The 26753-nt window shown below is 39.0% G+C and overlaps 1 protein-coding gene across 5 annotated transcripts in view; it reads left to right on the top strand.

The window, feature by feature from the left end:
* Window positions 1-2494: 2494 nt before the first annotated feature.
* Window positions 2495-26753, top strand: part of LOC120898050 (bifunctional methylenetetrahydrofolate dehydrogenase/cyclohydrolase, mitochondrial) — a 38704-nt gene continuing 14445 nt past the window's right edge. Inside the window, exons 1-3 of one of the 5 annotated variants that reach the window (XM_040303383.1) lie at window positions 2524-2617; window positions 2818-2851; window positions 7038-7394. In XM_040303383.1, the coding sequence (XP_040159317.1) occupies window positions 7090-7394 (305 nt within the window). In that variant the 5' untranslated portion in view covers window positions 2524-2617; window positions 2818-2851; window positions 7038-7089. Of the gene's footprint in view, window positions 2618-2817; window positions 2852-6994; window positions 7395-26753 lie in introns of all 5 variants that reach the window. The other 4 variants (XM_040303386.1, XM_040303385.1, XM_040303387.1 and 1 more) reach the window with 4 other exon arrangements.

The raw sequence follows: 26753 nt of genomic DNA, 5'->3' as shown, positions 1-26753 counted from the left end.
CTTTCTATATTCCGTTTAGGTAGAGAACTTGAGTCGTTTAGAAGCCGTTTAGTGGTCGTTTAGTGGATTTGTGGCACTTGGGACAGATTTCTTTGTTATTATGTGCATTTTTTTGTGTTTATTGGTTTTATAGAAAAAATGAGATATATTAACAAAAGATTTGATGATTTGTTTACGCACGAAATTTAAAATCTTGCGAGTAAGAGTTCTAATCTCACGTAAATTGTCCATGCGGCTCGTAAATAATGAGGAATTATAGTGAAAATTGAAAAAAATAACGCTTTCTTAATTTTTATCATCAAAAATGTCGAAAACACAATGAATTATAGAATAAATTCACGGAATAACACAAAATAACACACTTTAATCCATGTTTTAATGTTAAATAAGAACTCGCGAAGTCCAAAATAATTATCCAAAATAATTTTATTAATATATAATCGAAAAAATGGGGTAGATAAATTATATGAGCAAATTTAATAAATGTAAACAAAGTTTGAATCCTGCCCAAATAACCAGAATTGCTTAAGCAGCTAATTTTGGCACGCTAAAGATCGCTGCTCTAATTCGCCTTTTGCAGTAGATAAACAGCATCAAAGTTCTATGTGGGTCTTTCAAACAGCGCCTAAGCAGCTTCCTTATGCAACGATGCCAGGGATTATTTTTCTTTGTGTTTTATTTTCAAGCAAGCGTCATAGATTAAATAAACAACAAGATTTGTTTCGTTTAAACACATATGTATATTTTTAAATCCTTTGTATTGATGAATTACACAAAATTTTACACAATTTACTGTACAATCATAATCACTTCACTCAATATTCATTCTTCAATTAACGAATCTAACTTGTGCAGCAGCAATGATATTATTGCCGGCGTCCGTCTTTGACACTTTGACAAGAGTCGCCTTGTATCGATGTCATGCATTAAAAAGCTATAAAGTTCCACCAAGTTCAGTACCCTTTCTTAACAAGCCTTCAAGTTCCTTCATGAACCCTACTCATAGTGCTAATCAGCCGCAAAGTTCCAAAGAGTACCATGTGCCTGTTAAAAAGCTCCATAGTTCTGCAAAGTTCCGTCTATCTCTTAATCAGCCACAAAGTACGACATCGGAACGATTTTTCGTTAAACAGCCCTAATTCAGCTATAAAGTACGAGCTGGCTATTTGGGTGGGGACCTTACGTCAAGTGACGAATTGTCAAAATGCACTACCCAGTCAGACAAATCGGACTTAATTTACCCCTATCTTACCACTAAATTACCGGTAATTTAGGAATAACTTAATGGTAAATTAGCAGTCATTAATTTACCCATTCGAGCAGATTTGACAGATCCTATTCCTTCCTCTATTTTATTTTTATTTTTTTCGGCTAAATTGTTAATAAATAACACGAATTTTATTATATTACAGTTTAATGGTTATATTCAATCATTTTCCTTAACTTTTACAAACGATTACAATGATTTTTTTTATAGCAAACTCGACTTGATCAGCCGCTTCACCCGGAGAAGGTGGTGCACAAATAGCACTAATAAACACTATTTCTCGGCTGTTTTTTTACATTTTACAGTTTACCATTAAATTACTCCTAAATTACCGGTAATTTAGCGGTAAGATAGGGGTAAATTAAGTCCGATTTGTCTGACTGGGGAACACACCTCCTCTATAAAGAGTGACCAGAAATACCGATTTATCTGTATTCCTACCGATTTTTGATGTGCCTACCGATTCACAGATGAGTCCCCTAAAACTACCGATTTTTTATTTATCCTACCGAAAATCACAGATTTTTTCGTAATACTAACTAAAAAGTCGTATAACCGTTTCCCAAATCACTTAATGTATAAAATTCTATATGGAAATCACTAGCAACCAAGGATAATGTATTTAGAAGGTTGATTTTTATCGCTTTTGTTGGGCGACATTGTGGGGGACATCTGTCACTCTCTGCATACAAATTTCATTACCCCGCACCAGCCCTCCCCGATTTTTATACCGGGGCCCCCGGAAGAGAAATGTCAAGTAGAGAAATGTCATTTTGCTCTGAACAACTTCACCTTGTCATTTATAACACCTTGCTAGCAACCAGAACCAGAAGCACATCGAACATGTAAAATCCCATATATTTTTCATGTTCGATGTTGCGTTCGATTGCTGCTAGAACATCCCAATCATTTGTTGGGTTAAATTCCCTAGTACAATTTTCAGATCGACACTTCAGAAAGGCCTCATGTGACCGCTATGAACCAAATCTAAACTATCTAAATAAATCTAAATCTAAATAAATGAAAGATGTTATTTTCACGTGCTGCTCTTCATGGGACATATTAGCTTCCATCTCCGACAACCCCCCCCCCCCCCCGCTCAACACTTCAAAGCCTACCGAAAACTATCGAAAAATCTTAAACTCCTACCGAAAACTACCGATAAAATTTTGATGCGCCTACCGAAAACCGCAAAAATAATCTGGCCACTCTGCCTCTATATTCCACCTTGATTTGAATGGTATTATTCAGTAGTCCGTAGCTTTCGGATTATCCGTAATTGGAATATGTGGATAAAAAATCTTCAATGGATTGGGGTGATAAATAGTTAGGACTACGGCGAGTTTTATTGTAAGTACTACTTATACACGTTAATTTTTGTCCCTTCTTTTAAATACGCTTTGAAATGTCACCATACTTCTGTTATGTACTGATGAACATAGAAACACTCGTGGGCTGTCTCGTTTTTTGCACGTTTTTTCTTATAAATAAGCTTGAATCAAAGGCGCCTTACTTTTTGTTTTCCTTTAACCTCATGTATTTCTTTGCAGTTGTTTGCAGTACTCATCAATTTGATTATTCTAGGTCAAGGATTAGTTTTGTTTATTATTTGTCTTATCTCTGTTATTTCAATCGCATGGTGCCGTGTGGTGCTAAGGAAACAAGAACAAATAATGACGACATGCGATAATGAGTGTCAGAACTCTGTTAATATTCCTCGATTTTTTGCTTCCTACTTTCGATTTTGTAAAATTTTCGTTACAAATATGTCCTGGTGGTAACCTCCTGATTAAACATGATTAACACATTCAGACCGATGGCGACCCCTACGGACTGCCAATGAACCTTCACGTATGACGGTGGCTGTCCCTGGGGACTGTTATTCGCTGTTAGAAAAACAACAAACACTGCGAACAACTGTACTTTACCCTCATGAAGAGCAACGGTGTAGAAGTAGTAAAATTTCTTGTTCTAAGAATTATTGCGGTCGATAAAAATCTCATCGCACACAGATGGTAGTTTTCCACAGAGAAGTGTTGAAAACTGAGCAAAATATTAAATTATACTACATGCATATACAGTGTATCTTAACAGTGTTCGTCGATCTGAATTAAAAAAAAAATTGAATTTTGGTGACAAGAGGTGACCGACCCATGGTAAAAGAAGTGATGAGGTTTGATAAAGGCAGCATACAAATTGAAATAGTGCAAAAGCAATCAAAACACATCAAAAACTAAAAAAAAGTCGTTTGACGACGCACAACAAGTATTCGTCTATCCGGGTTTTGGCGTGATATGCATATTAAAAAAATGAAACCAAACCAATATTCAATCTGGTTTCTGAATACAATTATGACTATTAATGATAACAGATATTCCCCGGTATACGCTATACTCGATATACAGATATTCCCCGATATACGCTATTAACGCGGACCAGAGGCAATAGCGTATCTCAAATTTTAGCGTATGTAGAAATTCGAGGTTTTCAATGAAATTATAGCTAATTTTCGTATAATTTTGCTTTAAGTGGTAGGTTTTAGTCATTAAATTAGTTATTAAATCTGATTTCAACTGAAGATTACAATTTTGTACCTTTTAAAAACCGCATTTCGCAAAAAAAAATTAATTTTTTTAAAATGCATTTCGTGTGTATCGAGCGAAATCGTGCATATCGAGTATGGCGTATATCGAGGAATACCTGTACTTGATCAAAACGCTAGATCAATTGCAGCTTGAAAATGGTGTTTTTTCCCACTGCTCCTACACGATTTGTTGCAATAAATCACAATGCTGGGCACAATGCTAAATAACAATGCTTTGTATATTCTTCCGCCCAACAGGTCTTGAAATATGTGGAACTTTTTGAAGTACAATTTGTCAGAAATGGGTATAACTTTCAACTTCAACTTTCAATATCAGTTGTTAGAGGTAAAACGATAGTACTAAGCAGCCATCTGCATATTACATAATTTAGGCCAAACCTTTTAATGGTCCGAATTTAGTAAAATCAAACAATAGAGTAATTTTATAGAGGAGATAATTGTAATTTTGCCGGTCTCGTGGTACAGTCGTCAACTCGTACGACTTAACAACATGCCCGTCATGGATTCAAAAAAAGTGTTAGTGATTTTTTTTTCCTTAGAAGTGGTCTCAGGAAATGTCCAGGGTACCTCAAAGTCAGATAATGGGCCCTTTTCCGTAGGCTGAAATTTCTGCCTAACAGCTGTTTGCATTGTATAACAGTTTTAAAGCTGCTATCAAAGTGGCTATAATATCCATGTGGGCTTATGCCAAGGTGTATGTATTTAGAAGGTTGATTTTTATCGCATCTGTTTGTAAATGAAGATCTTAAGAGTGTTACCGTATTACTACATGATGCGCAATCTCAGATTGCGCATATATTCGTTTTATCAAAACATATGTCATTTCGCGTAGCCAACCCTGAGCTATAAACGTCATTTCCATACAATTTCAGATTGCGCCAAGATTGCGCATAAATTTTCAAGATTTTATGTCCGAGATATATAAATATTTTTTGACATATAAATATATCAAACCGATCCGTTTGACAGATAAATATATGCGCAATCTGAGATTGCGCATCGTCTATTGCTACGGTTAGTGTATCTATCGAGTTACCAGAAAACCTGTTAGGGCGGTGGCAACGCTTTTTCGCATGCGATTTTATCGGATGGCCTGTCAAATTTTTATATGGGATTTGACAGATAACGTCGGACGACGAAATCGCACGTCCGACATTATCTGTCAAATCCCATACAAATCTCGTCCGATAAAATCGCATCCGATGAGCGTTGCCACCGCCCTTAGAGCCATGGTGGATTAAAGAGATCAGGTGGTGGAATCTAGAGCATTTTTACAATTCGACACTTGACGTAAAGTGCCCAAGATTCAAATCGTTATTTACGTTTTCTTGCCTTGTTCATGTATTTATTTTTCTAATTTTACAACATTAGAACATAGTTTACAGTGTGTTATTTCGTGTTTATGAATTTCATTTCATGAATTTATTGTAAATTTTCATTTTAACATATTGAAAAAAACAACACATTGGTAGGATAACAACATAGAAATAATTTATTTCTCCAATTTTCACATTAAAGGCGGTGGCAACGCTCATCGGATGCGATTTTATCGGACGAGATTTATATGGAATTTGACAGATAACGTCGGACGTGCGATTTCGTCGTCCGACGTTATCTGTCAAATCCCATATAAAAATTTGACAGGCCATCCGATAAAATCGCATGCGAAAAAGCGTTGCCACCGCCCTAATTCCTCAATGATCTACAAGACCCATGGGAAATTTAAGTGAGAGTATTACTCTTACTCACATGGTTTTAAATTAGTTGATCAAATAAATCATCAACTCTTTTGTTGATATGTCTAATTTTTTTGTAAAATGAAATTAACTTACAAATACACTTCATAATCAAGAAATTTGTTCTAATTTTTATGCTTTGTGTTCGGAAACCAATGGTTACCGGTTTTAAAATGATGTAAGTTTCCTCAATTATGGCGACCCCCTAAAGGAACTTTTCCACCAACTGGTATCTTTAATGCACTTTGGCATGAAAGTTTTCACTCGTCCTGTCAAAAGTGACGTTCAAATTTGGTTATAAAAAAATAGATGACCGTATTACACGGCTTTACAAGTCAATGTGCAATTTGCAATGTTTGATACATATTTTGTCGCTCATGAAATTTACTTTGACTACTAAATCAGTTTTTGGACTGATCCAATGTTAATTTTATCCCATTCAAAAAGTGCTTGGCCTCCAGGGAAAGATAAACAAAAATGGTCTGGCACTCAAAGAGTTAAAGAGATTAGGTGGTGGAACCAGATGGTCTCATAGCCTGTTTTTTTTCAAAACATATGTCATTTCGCGTAGCCAAACCTGAGCTATAAACGTCATTTCCATACAATTTTAGATTGCGCCAAGATTGCGCATAATTTTTCAAGATTATATGTCCGAGATATAAAAATTTTTCTAATCAAAATGTGATTGATTTACCAACTGTTTGACTCTCATCACTGATCATCTCAGTGTTGTACGTGATCAAGCCTTCATTTCAGTCATGAGTGACTGAAACAGTGGCATTTGGCAGCACAGCCAGAACAAATCATGATTTGCGCCGGTATTAAGCTCAGCTTGTCAGTCAGAGTATCGGGTTTGACTTAAACACGTTGCGGTCGGGTTGTCATGACGCAATTTCATTGAGTATCAGCAATGGGCATAAAGTTACCTCTGATATGTTGATTGTTTTCGTTGTTGCAAATCTCGTGATGCTCATGACATTTTGCAGCACTGGATACAATGAATTTCACCATGACCCACGAACAATATAGACACATAAATACAGACATGAATTAATTTTGAATGGAGTCACTAGCAGGTTGATAATAATACATTAAATTCGTGTGTACGTATTGTTTGCCCAGCGTAAATGGGTCTAAAGCTAGATAGACCAATACTTTTTCGCGTCCATAAAACGACTTTTCTCGTGTTTTAGTTACTATCGCACTTTTGTATTGCTCAATTTTTAGCAAAACGTGTGAATTGATGGTTTATCAAACCTCATGATTACTTTTACCAACCCATGCCAATTACGACTATTATTCGCCTTTTTCTGTAAAATATTCAGCTAGACGAACGGAACGGGAAATCAGCGCTGAATGTGTTAATCAATAATTTACTTATTGTAGCAAAAAAAAAACGAATTCCAACAAAACATTTCTTCCCATCAAGGCAGAACTAACTACATGTGCGTCAATATTGAATAGCCGCAGAATGGAATAGAATGAGTTTTACACACACAACGAGATGTTTTGTTTACACCAGATTGATTAAAATCAACGGGGCACGGCCTAGATTAGTCAGTAGAAGTTCAACTCTTGTTGACTTACAAAGCACCATTTCGCATACAGAAAACGTCAACATATATGGAGTGAAAAGAAATTTCATTTATAAATCAATAAACAACAAGGATCTAATAATGGTGCATAGCAAGGCCGGTTCTTTTCTTGAACAGCCGAAGGTGAATCTTGTCTCTGCAAATGCAACTGTAGATCGAATGTTTCATTGTGCAACGAAATCAAATACCAGGTAAGCGTGGGATTTTTTGTTCCATAATGTTTAGCAACAGTTGGTTAACAGGAGACCAACTGTTTGAATATAACAACCAGAAGAATTTGTAACATACTTCGATGAAATCGCATCGGATGAGCCACTGCCACGGGCTTTATTTCCACGTCACACGAAGCGTAAACTTTTTCCATTTATTTGGAATTTTTATTTAAACATCAGTACAAAAGTGTATGCTTCGTGTTTTTTGTTGGGTCATCAGCTACTGCGTAAACTTGCTCTCAAATTTACTGGATTTGTTGTTGTTAGCCCACTTGCGGGTAATTTTAAACTTTAAGAAGTATTTATTTATATTTATATTTATATTTTACATATCGTTCACTTTTTGTTTACCATTTGGGGTAAATTCGTCCGTCAAAAGTTTACTCAATGATTAGATTTCACCCATTTGGACCTTAACCGTAGAGTTGGCAACCAAATTTACACACGAAAGTTGACAACCGGCATACCCGGGTATTCCACACGTTTGGACACAAAATATTGGGGGCCTTCACGATTCTAGTTAGTTTTTTGTATGGAGTTTGACAGTTGGAGGCTGAAATCATGTAAACACTCCATACAAAACCACACATAAGACTAGCCTGCAATTTTCAGTCTAGATTATTCTATCCCCAAAGCTAGAATTATTTTCGAGTACCTGCTCGAAAACACGGGTTTGTTTAGGCTGGAAATAGACGAACCGAGATCATCGCGGTACCGCGAAAATCGCGTATGACTTGAGCTGTCAATTATGTTATAAAATCTGACAGATAGGCGAGATAATCGCGGTTCGTGTATGGAACCATCCAAGGTCTGGTGACGATTGAATGTTCCAAGAAGAAATGTTTTTCTATCAATTTGCGAATCAAATTATTTATTTCACATAGTTTATGCAAAATAAAATACAAAACTCATTTCTCGACTTGAGTTTTCACACAAATCCGCCAGAAAAAGTAAAAATAATCGGTTCGCGCTACCGCGAAAATCTCAGCAATACCGAAGTTGAGTATCTCTGCGAAACAGCAGGCGCGATTGGAGGCGCGGAAGATTTGACAGCTCTACTGTTCTACAACTGTTATAAACAAGGCGCGAATTTCGCGGTACCGCGACGATCTCGGTTTGTCTATTTCCAGCCTTACATTTATCCTAAGGTGCATTAAAGAGATCAGGTGATGCAATTAGAATCAAAGTGTATGTAGTCGAGGTGGCATTTTTTATAACCAATTTTGAGCATCAATTTTGAACAGAACGAGTGAAAACTTTTGTTCAAACGAGCTTTCTGGAGGCTTGACGAATACTCAAAACACTCTTAAAATCTTCATTCAGGAGCAGAAGCGATAAAAATCAGCCTTCTAAATTCATACACCTTGGGACAAGCCCACCTGCCCAAACGTCCAAAACGCGATGAATGGGTAAAACTATGGACCTGAGATGGGGCCCTATCTCAGTACCCAAACTGGTACCCAAAGGCAGACAATTTTGGACTTATTTTTTGAGAGAGAGCTAAAAGCTGATTCCTTCCCCCTCTTCTCCACTTCTCTCTAGAATTCTATTTGTATGAGTTCTATGAGAAGAGGGGAAAGGGGGAAGGAGATGAGAAGTAAGTGAATTATTTTGATGAGGGAGGGGAGGGACACATTCACCAGTCACCGCCAATATCGAGAATTTGACATTGGCCGGTGGTGTTTGGTTCATCGGCGTTCCGTGTGGACCACGGATGCTTAAAGGAAATGCCCTGTATATTTCCGTACAGTATCTCATTGCGGCGGAACCTTACAAATGTTATTGCGCGGTCGAATCAGGAATCGCGCATCGGATCGATGGAAGAAGGGAGTACGAACGAGGGGGGAGAAGAGGAAGCACAGAGAAAAATGTTACACATTCGCTCATACATTCTTACAGCAGCAGGCAATTCGCAAGAACATGAAATCGGGAGAGTATATTTTAACGCTCGCGAATGAGTGCAAGCAGGTGCGGTATAGAAGATAGAGCAAGACAGCCTAGTTTTTGTTCAAGCTAGGTCCAAAATGTTTCCTTGGGTGTACATTATACTCACTTAGATAGCTGCTCGAAAACTGCTATACAATGCCAACAGCTGACAGGCTGAAATTTCAGCCTACGAACTTAAAACGGAAAGGGTTTAGCCTTAATGGTTTTCTAAGGTAAACAATGCTTTTTATCTTTTAATGCCGTAATTCGGACGTCACACGAAGCGTAAATTTTGCGTAACTAGATTTCAGTCATACAACCATATAATCATTTGTCAAATGATTACGTTACGCAGTTTATGCTCTCCCATACAAATCAAGCGTAATTTTTTTGATTTTACGCCTCGTGTTATGTGCGTATAGGCAAGTAATGTAGATCATATATTCTCTTTTTTTCATTTATTCATTTAGTTTTTTCATTTTATGATAAAACTAACGGTCTATGTGAAATTTTAAATTGCTAAAATTTGACTCGACAATAAGCACAATACGGAAAAAAGAAAAAGAGAAACGCCATTCTCCATACAAAATGTATGGAATACCCGGGTATTCCTGGGGTTTGCCAAAAAAAAGTTTAAAATAAATCAAAGTAAAATACTTACAGCTTGTTGAAAATTACATTTTATGCACCAAAAAATCTAAGTTTTGAAATCAAAAGTTGGGAGGCTACCAGGGTGGATTAAAAATATCCAGCTTGGAGGCTACGGAAAATTTCAGGCCAATTAAAACAATGAATCAAAAGTTATTGCAGTTTAAAGTTGAAAAAAATACCCGGGTTTCCAGTTGCCAACTGAAAGGTTAAATCATTTTGACGTAAAGATCGCCATATCACAGTGGGCAATTACGAACAAATGTCGGTATAAAATTATTATTAGGTTTTTACGCTATATGATATGAAATTTGCATAGGGTTCAAAAAAATTTGTTTATCTGTTTATTTTTTTATTTGTTTAAAAGTTACACCATCAAACTCATTTGGTTTAAACGGGTGATCTAATATTAGTTTACGCGTGTAAGTTTACCTGAAATTATTTTGCGATACAATTATCATGCCTAAAAATCTCTGTAAGATATTTAGTTTTTATATATTCGATAAAGTTAGCTTCAAAAGTGGGAGGTTAAAGAGGAAACATATCTTTCTGAACTTCGGAAACGAAGATAAATCTTGGAATTCTACTCCTATCACCCTCCTTCGATAGATAGACCTGTTTCCAGCTACATTCGAATCTCTTGCCATTCGCATCGATTCGCAAACCGCCTGCTTCGAATCGCATGCCACTACGATCGAAAGCGTGCAACCATGGTTGAAACGCATTCCACTACGGTCGAATCGTGTGCCATATCTGAAAGCAAGAGCATAGTAAACTGTTTGTTTACATTAGAAAGCTGTTTCTTTCTTCGCCGACGGCATATGGTTCGACCATAGTGGAACGCGATTCAACCGTACTGGCACGCGTTTCAACCGTGGATGCACGCATTCGATCGTAGTGGCATGCAATTCGAAGCAGGCGGTTTGCGATTCGAACGTACCTGGAAACAGGTTATTTTCCAATCTATGAACAATAACACCTAGCGCAAGAAGCGGTAAGGACTGGATATTAGGTAAAACAAATCTAACATGCTGTTCACAAATATTAAATCATTGCTTATGAATCTATGACTCCAGCATGGAGCCAATTTTTCGCATGTATTGTAATAAAGATAAAAACTTCATCAGGAATTAAGATATTTCAGCATTTAATCAGCATCAGCAAGCATTCAATAATTTAATACAGCTATAGAGGGGCAATAACCCAATCTAAAGGTGTTCCATGTATGGTAAAAGCCCGTTTTATCATTTTTATTATTCAAAATAATTATACTACTTTCTTTTTATTATGTTGCGATCTAATTGGATGCTAACAAATGATTCACTGTTATTGGCTTAACGAAATAGCCATCGAAATGGAGACGCCTAGCTGCTGGTTCTGTCTAAAAGGTGCTAAACAAAAATTAGAATATTTTTAAAATTCGTGCATAATCGAGGATAAAATCTTCACACAAAGCTTAAATAGATATAAGACTCATATCATATTAGCGTAGAAAGTTCACTTTTGTGTGTGTAAGTTGAACACTATGTTGTCGATCTTTATCATAATTTTTTTTATAGTTTATGAAATTACCTTTCCAAAACTGTGCTTTTTCTAAAATCGGACTAAAAATAACAAATCTACAGTACTTTGAATTTGACTGAAAAACTTTTTTTTCTTATATTTCTTAAATTCTTGACTTTAGTCGCCAATAACTCAGTCGTTTTCAGACCGTAAGTCGTTATATTTTGACTTTATCTTAGTTTGGTCCTACAAATTGGAAAAAGTATAGTATTGCTAAACGAATCCCAAATGTTTGTTTTTAAATTTATCCCGGCAAATGCACACTGTGTATGGGTGAATATCATTGTGCAGTGCCGTTAATAGGAATGATGTCTACGATTTAACTGCAAGAATATCTTCCTCTTTGCCAATACCTGATTCCACATAACCTTTCGATGTACGAAATGTAACCTATAATAATGTGTGAGTTATTCTGCTTAGCAAGGATGATAACATTGGTGATCTAAGCGATGTATAATGTCTTCTTAGTTAATTGTGATGATACTTGCCAAAATTAAACCTTTTTCAAAGCTTCCTATCCAGGCGTTACGATTGAAACGGTTATACCAGGTCAAGGTCCCTTCAACATTGAAGGTTGACAGCTTAAATATATATGTGTATATACATGTGTATATACATATATAACACAACATATTCTATGTTTTTTTTAGACTTTTCATAAAATATGGGTCAATAATGTTTATACTTACTGTTGACGAATGAGTATGCAACCCGCGTTACACTTTCTCTTGCTACGCGCCGACAGATGGCGTTGTCTGTCCGTCGCCATGCGTGTTGACACTAAACGTTCCACGTATGTAATGCGTCCCACCATTTGTAATTGTGTAATCTTGTAATCTTGTAATGTTTACGCATCGCTACAGCAGCACGACGACGATTAGTACACAACCATTTGTAAAATAAATTGAATTGAGAGATTAACACACAGCAACGATTAGAAGCTTGATTTTCTTTGAATTTCTCTATTCTCGCATCATCTAGTGTGCAAATCGCCTAAGGTCCTTAGCGGGTAGCCAAAGGTTGACACTTGCACACGTTCTTCGGTGTTCTGCGGTTCTGCGCTGTTATTTTTGGTTCCCTTCCTACCCTTTCCACTGGGTTGATCAAGTGGCTTGCCCGCTGGTCGCCTTCGGTTTCCCCCTACCCTTTCACCAAGGTTACTCAGTGGTTTCCACCGATAGCCTTCTGGTACCCTTCCTTCCCCTCCCCAAACCAAAAATCGCGGAGTAGGCCGCTCGTTACTCGTAACACCCCCCTACACTTACTTACTTACTTATCCGGCGCTACAACCGCTTTGCGGTCTTGGCCTGCCTCAGGAGTGTCCGAAACCGCTCACGGTCTCGCGCCTTCGTCTGCCAGTCCGTTATCCCGGCCTTAATGGCGGACGCCTCCACGCCATCTTGCCACCTGAATTTGGGCCTACCACGCCTCCTCTGTCCTTGTGGACGGCCTAAAAAGACTTTACGGGCTGGGTCGTCCGTTTCCATGCGTATAACATGGCCAGCCCACCGGAGCCTGGCGAGCTTTATACGCTGTAAAACAGTGAGGTCGCCGTACATCTCGTATAGCTCGTCATTATAGCGGCTCCTCCATTGTCCTTCCACACATACGGGGCCAAGTATCCTTCTGAGCATCTTCCTCTCGAACGCGGCTAAGAGGGTTTCGTCAGATTTGGACAGTGTCCATGTCTCAGAGGCGTGTGTGAGCACTGGTACTATATAGGTACTATATAGTCCCAGCTTCGTCCGTCGCGACAGGTTCTTTGAGGTGAACTGCTTTTTCAGGCTGTAGAATGACCGGTTGGCAGCCAGCATCCTTGCGCGCAACTCAGCTTCCATGCTATTGTCGTTGCTGACCTTTGATCCCAGATAGGTGAATTGTGGGACGACTTCAAAAGTGCGTTCACCTATCTGCACGTCACGCCTACGTTGATTCTGATTATTTGTTGGCGGGCCCGCTGATGTTGCCACCATCAGTTTGGTCTTTGCCTCGTTTATCTGCAATCCGAGGTTCTCTGCCGCCTGCTCGATCCCTTGGTAGGCTTCTGCTACATAGGAGAGCCGCAGACCAATGATGTCTATATCATCAGCGTATGCCAGGATCTGGGTTGACTTATAGAAGATGGTTCCCGTAGTCTCCACCCTCGAGTCACGGATGGCTCTCTCTAGCGCCAAGTTGAATAGGAGACAGGAAAGCCCGTCCCCCTGGCGCAGACCTTTTTTTTTTTTTTTTTTTTTTTGTTTTTTTTTTTTTTTGTTAACGAAGAGTGAGCATATTCCATCCCCCTCTCCGACTCACCCAACTCGGCCGGTACGCTTGTGGTGCGTATTACTTCATGCGGAGTCGTGTGTGCGGTTGCACCCTGGGTCACGACGCATCTTCTGCGGCGATTTGGTCTGATGATTCTGCTTATTACGCTGCTTTCCGTGGTGCGACGCGGTCCCTTTGGTCCTATCGCCCACGCTTCGGGTGGGCAATGGGGGGTCTGCATCGTTGGTCACCACTCCAAGCCCGTAAGGCAGTTCTCCTGAAACGAAATTTGGATAGAGGAAACAAGAAAAAGGAGAAAGAGATAGAAGAAAGCTGAAAATAGATGAGAGAAGAGAAAAAGAAAGCTGGAAGAAACGAAAAGAAAAGAGATAAAAGATAAGTAACTTTCCAGCTTATGGTGGCCCTTGCGGCACGGGTTGTTGCCGTGCCGCAGGGCCTGAGGGACCACCATTTGCGTCCCTCGCCCGCCTTCTGGCCCCTGGCGCAGACCCTTGGTGGTAGCAAAAGGTCCTGAGAGTTTTCCATCCACCCTCACCTGGCATGTGACGTTGGTCATAGTCATTCTAACTAGCCTTATCAGTTTGGCCGGGATTCCAAATGAGCTCATAGCGTCGTAAAGTTTTACCCTGGCTATGCTATCGTATGCGGCTTTGAAGTCTATGAAGAGATGGTATGTGTCGTTTTTGTATTCAGCCATCTTCTCCAAGATCTGCCGCATGGTGAAGATCTGATCAGTGGTTGATTTTCCGTTTCGGAATCCTCTTTGATAGTTTCCTACTATCTCTTCGACGTGCGGGACAAGGCGATCCTGAAGGATCAGGGAGAATATTTTATAGGCAGTATTCAACACCGTAATACCCCTGTAGTTGTTGCAGTCCAACCTATCTCCCTTCTTGTATATGGGGTAGATGATGCCGAGATTCCAATCACAAGGCATCGATTCGCTATCCCACACCTCAGTAACAATTTGATGAATCTCGTTTTCTAGTCGTGCACCTCCATTCTTGACCAGTTCGGCTGCAATTCCGTCGGTTCCGGGTGCCTTGTTATTTTTCAGCCGACGGATAGCCTTTCGTGTTTCTTCTATGCTAGGTGGCAGTAGCATGACATTATCTGCTAGTGGCGCTTCTAGCTGTTCGCTAAACTGGTCATTGAGTAATTCATCAAAGTACTGAGCCCACCGCGAAAGGACCTCTGGCTGGTTACTAACCAGATCTCCATCCTTGTTGCGACAGCAGGTTACCTTAGGTACAACGTTGTTTCGGTGACCTGCTATCACTTGGTAAAACTTTCGTGTCGGTCCGTACGCCTCTCTGGTTTGCTCGAGTTCCCGCATGTTTTGCTCTTCCAAAGCATGCTTCTTGGAGCGGTGAACTCGTTTCTCTTCGCGTCTAAGCCGTGAATATTCCTCTGCGCATGCCCGCGTTCTATGCCGTTGCTGCATTGCTCGGTATGCAGTATTCTTACGTTCGGTCACTTGTCTGCATTCATCGTCGAACCAGCCAGATTTGGTGTTGCCACGACGTGGTGGGAGTATATTTCTTGCACAGTTTATTATTTTTGTTTTTAGAGCGTTCCACCTCTCGCTCGTAGTTTCGTATCTGTCTTCTGGTAGTAGAGACTCTTCTAAAGCGGTTTTGAATTCCTGTTGGACAGCAATGTCCCTTAGAGAGTCCGTGTTGAGCCGAGCCTGCGTGTTTTCTCCGCCCCCATTGGCGCGGGGGCGGGCGATTCTACAACGTATCACTGAGCCAACCAAGTAGTGATCGGAATCGATATTGGCTCCTCGATATGTTCTGACATTTAACAGACTCGACTGTCGTCGGCGGCTTATTAACACGTGGTCGATCTGGTTGAAGGATTCTCCACCCGGGTGCGCCCATGTAATCTTGTGGATTTTTTTTGCGCGCAAATTTGGTACTTCCTACAACCAGATTGTTCGCTGCGGCGAACTGGACCAATCTACTACCATTATCATTACTGTGCTCATGCAGACTGTGACAGCCAGTGTATTGGCGGTACATTGGCTCCCTACCGACTTTTGCGTTGAAGTCCCCCAGGATTATTATGAGGTCATGCCTGGGGCACGCATCTACAATTCTAGCGAGGCGGCCGTAAAAAAGGTCCTTCTCCTCTTCCTCTTTATCTTCGGTAGGGGCGTGAACGTTTATGAGGCTTATATTAAAGAATTTGCCTCGCATGCGCAGGGTGCATAGCCTATCGTTTATAGCCTTGAAATCCATGATTGCGGGTTTCAACCGGGGACCTACGGCGAAACCCGTTCCGAGCACGCGGTGGCGGTCGTGGCAGCTGTAATATATGTCGTAGCAATGCTTACCACGCCTGTTGTGCACACCGTTCCCTAGCCACCGAATCTCTTGTAAAGCTACGAGGTCCATGCTCAGTGTGGCTAGGGCATCATCAAGTTTTTTCAAGGCTCCGGCTTCGCTTAGAGTGCGTACGTTCCATGAGCCCATTTTCAGAGTAGTCCGGGGGCATTGTGTATGGTCGGTATCGGGATGTCCGTTTCGAAAATTTCTGTGGCTTTCCTTAGTCGTTGATTCATGGGACTGGGTGACTGGACCCGCGCCCACGTGACCGTTTTGTTTAGCGTCGGGTTGCCCCCCCCCGACGTTCAGGCACCCAGTTTCCCGGGATACCCACTCCCCTCCTGGTTCGCCATGTGCCACCATCCGCCCAAGCGGTTGGGTCAAGCCCGTGTACCCAAGCTTGGACATGTGGTGACACATGTTACCACTCTGCACGACGAGGACGTGTCGGAATAGGAGTTGGATGGGAGAGCCTGTATTATCCCTCAATGGGGCTTCGGATCCCATCCCATTACAGAGCAAATAATGTTTATACAAAGTATAAATTTTTATAAGTTATTAAAAAACTACATATTATATTCATGTGTGTGTGTGTGTGTGTGTGTGTGTGTGTGTGTGTGTGTGTGTGTGTGTGTGTGTGTGTGTGTGTGTGTGTGTGTGTGTGTGTGTGTGTGTGTGTGTGTGTGTGTGTGTGTGTGTGTGTGTGTGTGTGTGTGTGTGTGTGTGTGTGTGTGTGTGTGTGTGTGTGTGTGTGTGTGTGTGTGTGTGTGTGTGTGTGTGTGTGTGTGTGTGTGTGTGTGTGTGTGTGTGTGTGTGTGTGTGTGTGTGTGTGTGTGTGTGTGTGTGTGTGTGTGTGTGTGTGTGTGTGTGTGTGTGTGTGTGTGTGTGTGTGTGTGTGTGTTTTTTTTTTTGTTTTTGTTTGTGTTTGTGTCACAATTATGTCGTTTCGGATAGATTGGTTAGTAGTTTTTTTGTTTTTTTGGGTTAGGTTTTTGTTGTAATTTGCAGGAACAACACCCTCGCGAGCAGTGTTTTTTTCGATATATTAACAATCTTACGGTCTTCCTCCGCCGTGGTCGTCCGAGGACGTCCGGGTGACTTGCGCGTTTCGGTTGTCCGAAGCGCGTTTGCCACATAAGTGCGTGATCGTTCCATCACGAATCGATCGTTTTGCGCTTGATGCCAGCAGCCGCCATTCGCTTTGAAATTTGAAAAAAGCAGGAGGTGAAAATGGAAGCAGGTGAAATCTGAACCTGTTTTTCTCAGCGTTCTTTTTGAACCGGTATAGAACGTCGTTTTCTTTTCTTTTGCTGGTTTCGGTATGGATAAACCTACACATTCTGTCTGTGTGATTGATAACAGCGCAAGTCATATTCTCTCAATCACTGAGATAACGGTACAACACCAGCGCTTTGTAGCCAGAAAAGGATAGAGATTTGTTATGAAGTGAAAAGCTAATCGCCAAAATTTAAAGAGACAATCCAGCGCTTGCGGTAAATGCAACCAATGAATTGCTTCTCTTTTGCCATATGGATGTTATTAGTATTGGTGAGTTATTTTAACTGGATTGTGGTATTCAATGATTCAATTGCTATGTGTTTGGTGCTAAGCTGTTTCATTGCGCATTCAACAAACCCACTTGAATGTATACCTGTGATCTTATTTGTGCAACTAAAAACTTAGGGTGCGCGACACGTTTAACCTTCCGTAATAATTTATTGAACACCGTTTATCGACCTGTGGAATAGCGCTACCCGACAGACAAAGAGAACGAAATTTTCAGGCGAGGGGTAGGTAGAAACACGCGGTGGGGGCCCGGCCCAAGATCGGATCCAAAGTCCGTTGTTTTGGGCTCGAAATTAAAAATGGCGGATGGAGCGCTACCACGGAGAGAATGCGCTCTCTTGCTTGCCTTTAAAATACACGAGGCGCTCTCGCTGTAAAGAACGCTCGCTCGCGCTGTTTCATCGTATTTTCCTCATACCCCTTCCTCCCCGTTTCTTTCGGCTTGCGCTGCGCTGAACTGGTACCCCCTCCCACTTGATTCGAGCGAATTGCGCTGCGCTGGACTGACACCCCCTCCCGCTCGTTTCTTTCGTAGCGCGCTGTGCGCTTCCCTTCATTCGGACTTGGTGCACCCGAATCAAAACAAAAACTTGAACACATCAAACTTGGTTTATATTTTATCACTTTTATTGCAAATAAAGGGGCATTTTCACACATAGCTTCACACAATCTTGCCACAAAATCACACACATTATTTATATAAAAAATCGTCGTATTTAAAATAGTCGCCTAACTGCATGGATACCGTTGTTGATGTTCAATACAGCAAACAAATATTAAAATGAAGCAACGCAAATCACACATTTAGGATAGATGATAAAAAATAAGCGCAGCTTCATTTCAATGTGCACAACACTTCAACACTTAGCGAAACTTCGATCGCCCGGGACTTAGGCTAACACGCGCGCAGCCTTTCGCGGCGAACGCTTGAGCTGAACTGACGATTTCGTGTGGTGGCAAGAAGGGGAGCGCACAGAGGAACACTCGCTGCACTAGTGCGAGCGAGACACCGATACCCGCATGCCGCTGCGAGAAAACCAAACTGAGCGTGCAGGCTGAAAGTGAACGCACACATTCACACATGTGTAATTGTGTGAGTGCAAAAACTGTGTAGAAACCAAAACACGCTCGCGCCTCCGAGCAATTCCGCGAATTTCCAACCGTCTCCCCATGCTTCTACATGCCCCTCGCCTGAAAGTCGCACACTTTTTCATTCTCATTGCTAGTAGGGTATTCTTATAGCCAATTAAAGTGCACTACTGGACAATTGGAAACTCCGTTAGTGCACCGTACAGTATAATGTCAACTCTACGGAAACAACTTAATACTCTATCCATTTGTTATAGACTGATGATTCGATGCTTGTTATTGCTATTGTGAAATATTATTTCAATAAGTGTAGTGTGCTTTGCAAAACATTCCTAATTTAAATCATTAATTAGAAGTGTAAAAAGAGAAAAATGATCAATATTAGTTAAAACCGAAAACAACAAAATGTCTCGACCTTTTAATATAAAATGCACTGTATAGCGGGGTACTTGAGTTAAGCTTTTTTCTTTTAGCAGTAGAATAGTTTTACACATTCAATAAGCAATTATTTAGCTTTGCTTGAATTGAAACTGTGAGATTATTGGGCATAAAAGATATTACACAGTATTAAATGAATACTTTCAAGTTATCCATACATAAAGCGAGAAAGTTAAAAAAGCGTAACCATCATAGGTTAATCATGACAAGACAGGTTTTTCTCCAGATTGGCAGGTTCGTTCCGATCCTCATTTTTCGGAACTATTCCCATTACTAGTTCAGACATTGCCAAATAAAGTGTAGGTATGTTCAAGGATTAAAAGGTGAACAAACATTAAATAAGAGGAAGGAGTTTTTATTAGGTAGAACTATGATTTTTAACAATCACTTTTCCTTACCCAGAATGGATCCGTTAATTTTTATCAGTGTAAGACAGCGATGTCAAATTAGTTTGACTCCGCGGTCCAAAATGAAACTGAAAATAGTAGCACGGGCTACAGCCTTTTTTTACCTGATATTATATGATACAAAAAACAAAATGTTAGCAGTTCTTTTCATTTTATTTTGGGATGAAAGTTATGTTGCAAAAGCTAAAACTTTGTTGTAAAAAAAAAGAAAAAAATATAACTGTAGCATATTATTTTCAATTGATCATAAGCCTCTGATATTTCTCAGATTTGTATAATTTTATATCAACTTTGACAAGATTCAGCACGTAAATATAATGTACAAAATCTGGCCGTGACTAACACGTTGGTTCCAATGCAGAGCGGAAAATTTTGTAAAGTAAAGTTGACATCGGTGTCATTTTTATCATCAATAATTTTGAGCTAGAATTGAAGTAGCGAATTATTACTTTTGATGCTGTCTAAAGTAAATTACAACAGGTCGTTCAGTCCAGTTCATATCTTCATTTTACAGAGAAGTACAAGGTGTCATACACTCCTTAGTATCCATTATATCTCCATTGAAATGTTCATTCTTTATGGCGACCAAAATCAGAGTCATACAGGGTTTTACAAGTCAGAATAGAATGTCAGCAAAACAATTTCAGAAGCTCAAGATGCAGTTTAGCTGTCAAAAGTTGTTGTTTCACTGCACCGATGCTATTGTCAATAGCGCAATTTGATTTTTAAATCGCTCAAGTTGTTTTTTTATTGGCCTTTCGCATCGTTTTGCAAATTCAAACACTCATTTTTAGATTATATGATTGAGATCTATGCTTTTATTCATTTAAGCATTATATTTATGAAATATTACGTTTTTATGGTAAAAATGGCGATTTTCTGTGCAAAAAAAGCTCAAGATTCACTTTAGCTGTCAAACGTTGTTGTTTCACTGCACCGATGCTATTTTTAATAGCGCAATTTGATTTTTAAATCGCTCAAGTTATTTTTTTAGAGGCCTTTCGCATCGTTTTGCAAATTCAAACACGAATTTTGAGATTATTTGTATACAAATCAATTATTTAGTGCATTTCTAGCGTTATATTTATGAAACATTACGTATTTATTGTAAAAATGAGTGTTTCTGTGCAAAAAGCTACGAGCACTTGCGTATGTAAACATGTACCATGTTTATGTAGCTTTTTGCACAGAAAATCGCCATTTTTACCATAAATACGTAATATTTCATAAATATAATGCTTAAATGAATAAAAGCATTGATCTCAATCATATAATCTAAAAATGAGTGTTTGAATTTGCAAAACGATGCGAAAGGCCTCTAAAAAAACAACTTGAGCGATTTAAAAATCAAATTGCGCTATTGAAAATAGCATCGGTGCGGTGAAACAACAACGTTTGACAGCTAAAGTGAATCTTGAGCTTCTGAAATTGTTTTGCTGACATTCTATTCTGACTTGTAAAACCCTGTAAGCCCACCTGTAGTTGATCTAATCATATTGGTTTTGGTAGGATGCCTGATGGAAATCTTTAGATCGTTTGTAACATCCTATCAAAAGTAACACGTGTTTGTGCTAACATCTGATTTCGTCTGTTTTGAACAAAAAGTGAGAAAGCTTGCGTTTTTAATTCCTGTTGGATGAGTGATTTTGTTAATTTGTACAAGTATTTTTTTTCTTGTCAAGTGCCTTGTTTGATGGCTTAACAATAAAAAAAGCAATGTTCGAAAACTTCATACATACGAGTAAGACATTCACGATTTTGTATTGAACATCCGTGAGTTAAGAATGGTTCATCAAATATTTGTTGCTAAACAAATTTAATTTCCGGAAAGGGTATAACATAATTTCCATTTGTTTTTATCCATTTTACTAAAATTGTGCGGATTTGAAAGCTTAGTTTCATCAAAATAACCATGTTTGATTTTCCTGCTATGACTATAAAAGTTTTTGGAAATAAAGTATACAGGCGTCCCCCGAGTTACGACCCCCTCGAGTTACGACGATTCGCAGATACGACGATTTTGATTTTGACAGTTAAAAGTTGTCATTGACAAGAAATTGATATATTTTTTTGAATATCTGGGCTGATAACCGTTATACACACATTTCCAAAGATCCCACAACTACCCTATCTTGAATATCTATATTGTGCACGGTTTTTAAAATATAATTATTACATTATCAAACATTATTTTAAATAAAATACACGATATCATAAACTTCAACTCTTCAACTTCGGTTATAAACTTAATATTCATAGATATTCGACATACGACTTTTTCGACTTACGCCTTGCTTTGGGACATTTTTTCGGTCCCAAATACAGTCGTATCTCGGGGGACACCTGTATAAAGATTTTATAAAGTTATTAGCTGATCCGACAAACTGAGTTATTCCGAAAAAACTAAAATATTCCATTATTGCTTTTTTACTCGGGATATTTGTATCGTGCCCGTATATCCCCTCAGGATCCGATCATCGAGTGTAAACCCCCAGCCACCTTACACCAAGTGTCAAAGTGCTGTATACAACACAACAACAATCCTGCTCTTAGTATGGGAGTTAGAAAATCATTGTTAAAATAATTTTAGTGTAATATTTGAACGATTTTTAAGTCTTAAAACCTATTCTCATACCACCATAAGGTGTGTGCAAATTTTCGTTGAAAATGATCCAGCCGTTTCGGAGGTTGCTCGCAACAAACACCGTGACACGAGATTTTTATATATATAGACTAGCTGGCCCGAGAAACTGAGTTATTACGAAAAAAACTAAAATATTCCATTATTGCTTTTTTACTTGGGATAGTTATATCGTGCCCGTATCCCCTCAGGATCCGATCATCGAGTGTAAACCGCCAGGCACCATACACCAAGTGTCAAAGTGCTGTAACAACAACAATGCTGCTCTTTGTATGAGAGTTAGAAAATCATTATTAAATTAAGTTTAGTATAACATCTGAACGATTTTTAAGTCTTAACCCCTATTCTCATACCACCATAAGGTGTGTGCAAAGTTTCGTTGAAAATGATCCAGCCGTTTCGGAGGTTGCTCGCAACAAACACCGTGACACGAGATTTTTATATATATATATATATACAGGCGGTCCCCGAGATACACGGTACCTCTTATACGCGGATTCGGAGATACGCGGTTTTCCAAATCTGACAGTTATTTGAGCAAATTGTATTGATTTGACACATCCATTGTGAAATACCAAATAATTTCCGTATTGATCGAATGTAAAATACCATTTCAAACGGTTTAAAACTGTACAATTCATTACAAACATATGAAATAATTAATTTGGTGGCTAAAACCACCCCCTACTTGTAAAATTGCACGAAAATTAGTGATATTTTAGCTGGAAATCACAAGATTCGACTTACGCGGAAATTCGAGATACGCGGTATTTTGCGGCGGATTTCGGTCCCCATTAACCGTGTATCTCGGGGACCGCCTGTATATATATATATATATATATATATATATAGATATAGATAAATTGGTAGGAAAAAAGTGATCGCGGGCCAAACCAAAAGACCTCGCGGACTATCAGTTTGACATCTCTGGTGTGAGGCATATTCTTACTAAATTTGAGCAAAATCAGTCGAGTGCTGCTTCATTTTAAACAAAATATTATTATCATTATAGTTTGATAAAATTATCAAAAATACTAAAATGGAAGGGGAAGTAGAGAGTGTAGGGGTAATAAGAGCACAACATATCATACCATGAACTACACAGCAAATTTTCTCATCCTGCTTCAGTAAAGTTTTTTTACTGAAACGGTTCAGTAATAGAATATTTTACTGATTTTCAGCATTAATGTCATGTTTTTACTGACTTCCAGCAAAATAATTTACTGAATTCATTTCAGTAATGCGCATTTTATTGAAAATCAGTAAAATAAGTGTCAAATTAGTCGTTTCACTGGATATCAGTAAAACAAATTACTGAAAATGCAGCAATTCATTCTGTCAAATCGGCCTGTCAGTTAGAACATCAAAAGAAAACAACGCGGTACCTACTTGCTCGTGATGTGCAAAAAGTTGATTTTGTAGGCGCTTACAGGCACCCTGGTGAAATTTCAGGTGATATTTCGGCTTACGGGATTAATTTAAAAGAATTGGCAGCCGTGTTGGTGTGTAAAATGTTTGCTTCAATCCACTGTGCTTGCTGAAATTGCGTGGTGTCTGTGAGCGCTTACTGAACCATCTACACTTGCGGCGGTGAAATACAGTATAAAAACTGTATAAAACAACACGAAAAATGTATGAATATGAACTGAGCGCCTGGCAATATCTGCGCATCAATAACAACTCAATTTAAAAGAAGTATTTCGTCATTTTTTAATCGCTACCAACTACTGAAAAATCAGTAATATGAGAATGGCTTTACTTGGATTTCAGTAAACGAGCTGTCATTTTGGTTAGCACCGGACATTCTAAATGATTCAATAAACATTCTTTTTACTGAAAGGAGTTAAAAAAATTTCAGTAAAATTTTATTGAAGTTCAGTAAAAAAAGTTTTCTGTGTAAACTACCTATGGGGCAAATTTGACTCAAATCAACGTTGTAGTCATTGCGTGATGCAAAACTGTTCATACAGACAAAACCGACAAAAAAAAAACGATTTTTTTATTGATTAGAAAGCTGACATATATTCATTACCTTTTCAAAATAGATTCCTAGCTTTTTTGAATCATAGGATCGCGAAAGAAAGTCGATACATTTTATCCGATTGAATAATATGCTTGATAATGTAAAATAATATACCAATGGAAATTGTTCTCCACTGGTGGATAACTCTTTCCAATTCTAGTAGCCATTGGTTTTGCCTATTTAATCCTTCCTGAACTTGCTGCTTTGCCTGACCCTTGGTCCTAGAGTGCCATGTGCGCCCATCAACTTTAGCCACCGCGAACGTTGGTTCCATGAACGTTCGTTTTATACGCTCTCGTACAAGAATATGTAGGAGCAGCGCGGTACAATTGTTCCATGTAATAAGGAATATCCGAAACCGCTCACGGCCTCTCGCCTTCGCCAGTTTATAATCCTGACCTTAATGGCTGACGCCTCCACGTCATCTGGCCACCTGAATTTAAACCTACTACGCCCCTCCGCATTGGCGGATTTAACGGTAAGCGGACAGAGTGGCCGCGTGTATGATAAGTTCAGCATATATGATGTGTACAGTAGTCTCATCGCGGGCCTCCGTGCACGATAGAGGATCTACGGACTCATAGGATAATGGGGGGTCCATAAACGAGGGTCCTGACCAACACCACCCTCCCCCAATATAACATTAAAGTGTATTTTATCCAAAGCTAAGGCAATGTTGGATTTATTCCCCCTCCCCCCTCCCCTCCGCTCGACACCTACAAGGGGACTCCCCACTCCTTTTACCGCTTAGGGCTTCCAACACTTTACAGGGTTTCGAATCATATAAGGGAATAGTTCAATCACTTAGGGGAATGTTACAAATCGGTAGGGGAATATTGCATGCAAGCTGTGGATGTTTGCAATCACTTAGGGGAATTTTGCAATCAATTAGGGGAATGTTGCAATCGTACTGTGGAGCTGTCATCAGACTGTGGGTGCCGGTGTAAAAAGCTACGAATTGATACCGATGATGTTTTTTTAAAACCAAGTTACAGTTTGGTTCTATCCTTGCATTTGCTGCAAGGATTTAACTATTTGATCTGTGAAATGTGATAGTTTCCAGATGGTTCTGTGATTATATAGTTTTGTATAGCAGACATGCTACAAAATGGTCAATGAAATAAGTAGCTTATTTGTTACGCCCATTTCACATCGCTTTATTATTGAAATCAGGACTAGTAATATTCAACCACTACGATCTCACAAGTAATACAAATGTGCTTTATAAGCCAGCAATCGATAAATATAAGAAATCAAAACAACAAACCGTATACATTAACTCCCATACACAAAAAAGGCGATCGTAGAAATGCAAAGTAAGTTTTTTAACCAATCATAAATACATAGAAACACTTTTTTTTAATTTCCGGATGAACTTTTAATCGTTAAACAACAGTGTAGAAATTTGCGACCAAATATTGACGGTTTCTTTAACAACACACTAGTGATAAAATAAAAGACTCGCGTTAATCTCGCTCCTTGCCTTAATCCTACTTTTGCCGGATCGCGCACACGCGCGTTAAAAAAATCCCGTGCTCTTTCTCCCGAATATTGATCGCAACTGGCCACTTCTTCTTGCGGTGCCACTCGCTTTCATTCGCTCAATATTCGGGAGCGGCTTTAACCTGGCTGATCGTGGTGGTCTAGTTCGGCTCTCACAACTGCTTTGGCAACAAACAGGAAGACTTAGCTTTGATAACAATTTCATGCAAATACGACGAACAGATCTAAAGATACAAGCTGTAGAATCCACATAACTGCATTCTCCAATATAAAATGTATTGTCGTTGGGTAGGCAATCGTTGAACAACGTGTATTTTTTGGTTGTAGTCACAACGGTTAAACGCTTTTTAACACTTTGAAAGCATGTCTGTTTTTTTCAGCCTTGGTTTGGACAGGAAATGTGATTTGATTATTTTTTATCACTCTAACCGATAAATTCCTCTCGGTATAGAATCTACATAAGGCAATCTGAATTCATTTTTGAGCCATGGTAGCTTCTGTCTAACGCTCTTCGACATAACGATTTCAATACCATCTACCAAACGTAGTAGCACTATTAGGAGTTACAAGTCTTTTTGTTGTATTTATTATAGATAAAATAGATTATCTGAAGTGTATTCTATTCTGAAAGCCTTTCCACATTGAACGCGATTGCAAACGCGATTGCCACTGCCATGCGGCCAACTTTAAAAAAAGTATTTCTGATTTTACGCATTTTTTGAATTTTTACGAAAAAATCATTTGATTTTTCAGCGAAAAGAAATCAATTTTAAAGAAGGGGTGAAAACCATTTTTGAAAATCGTTCCCCAGGAATTCGCGTAACTCGAATATCCGAGTAAGTCGAATATCTCATTCTTCGGCCATAGTACAACCGATTAGTTTGTATTTTTGATTAATTTTATTATTTTTATACATTTTATCATTTATTTTAT

This window comes from Anopheles arabiensis, chromosome 2 (genome assembly GCF_016920715.1).
Source record: "Anopheles arabiensis isolate DONGOLA chromosome 2, AaraD3, whole genome shotgun sequence".
In the NCBI taxonomy this organism is placed as follows: Eukaryota; Metazoa; Arthropoda; class Insecta; order Diptera; family Culicidae; genus Anopheles; species Anopheles arabiensis.
The sequence above is the reverse complement of the archived record's forward strand: the minus strand, read 5'-3'. Positions and strand labels throughout refer to the sequence as shown.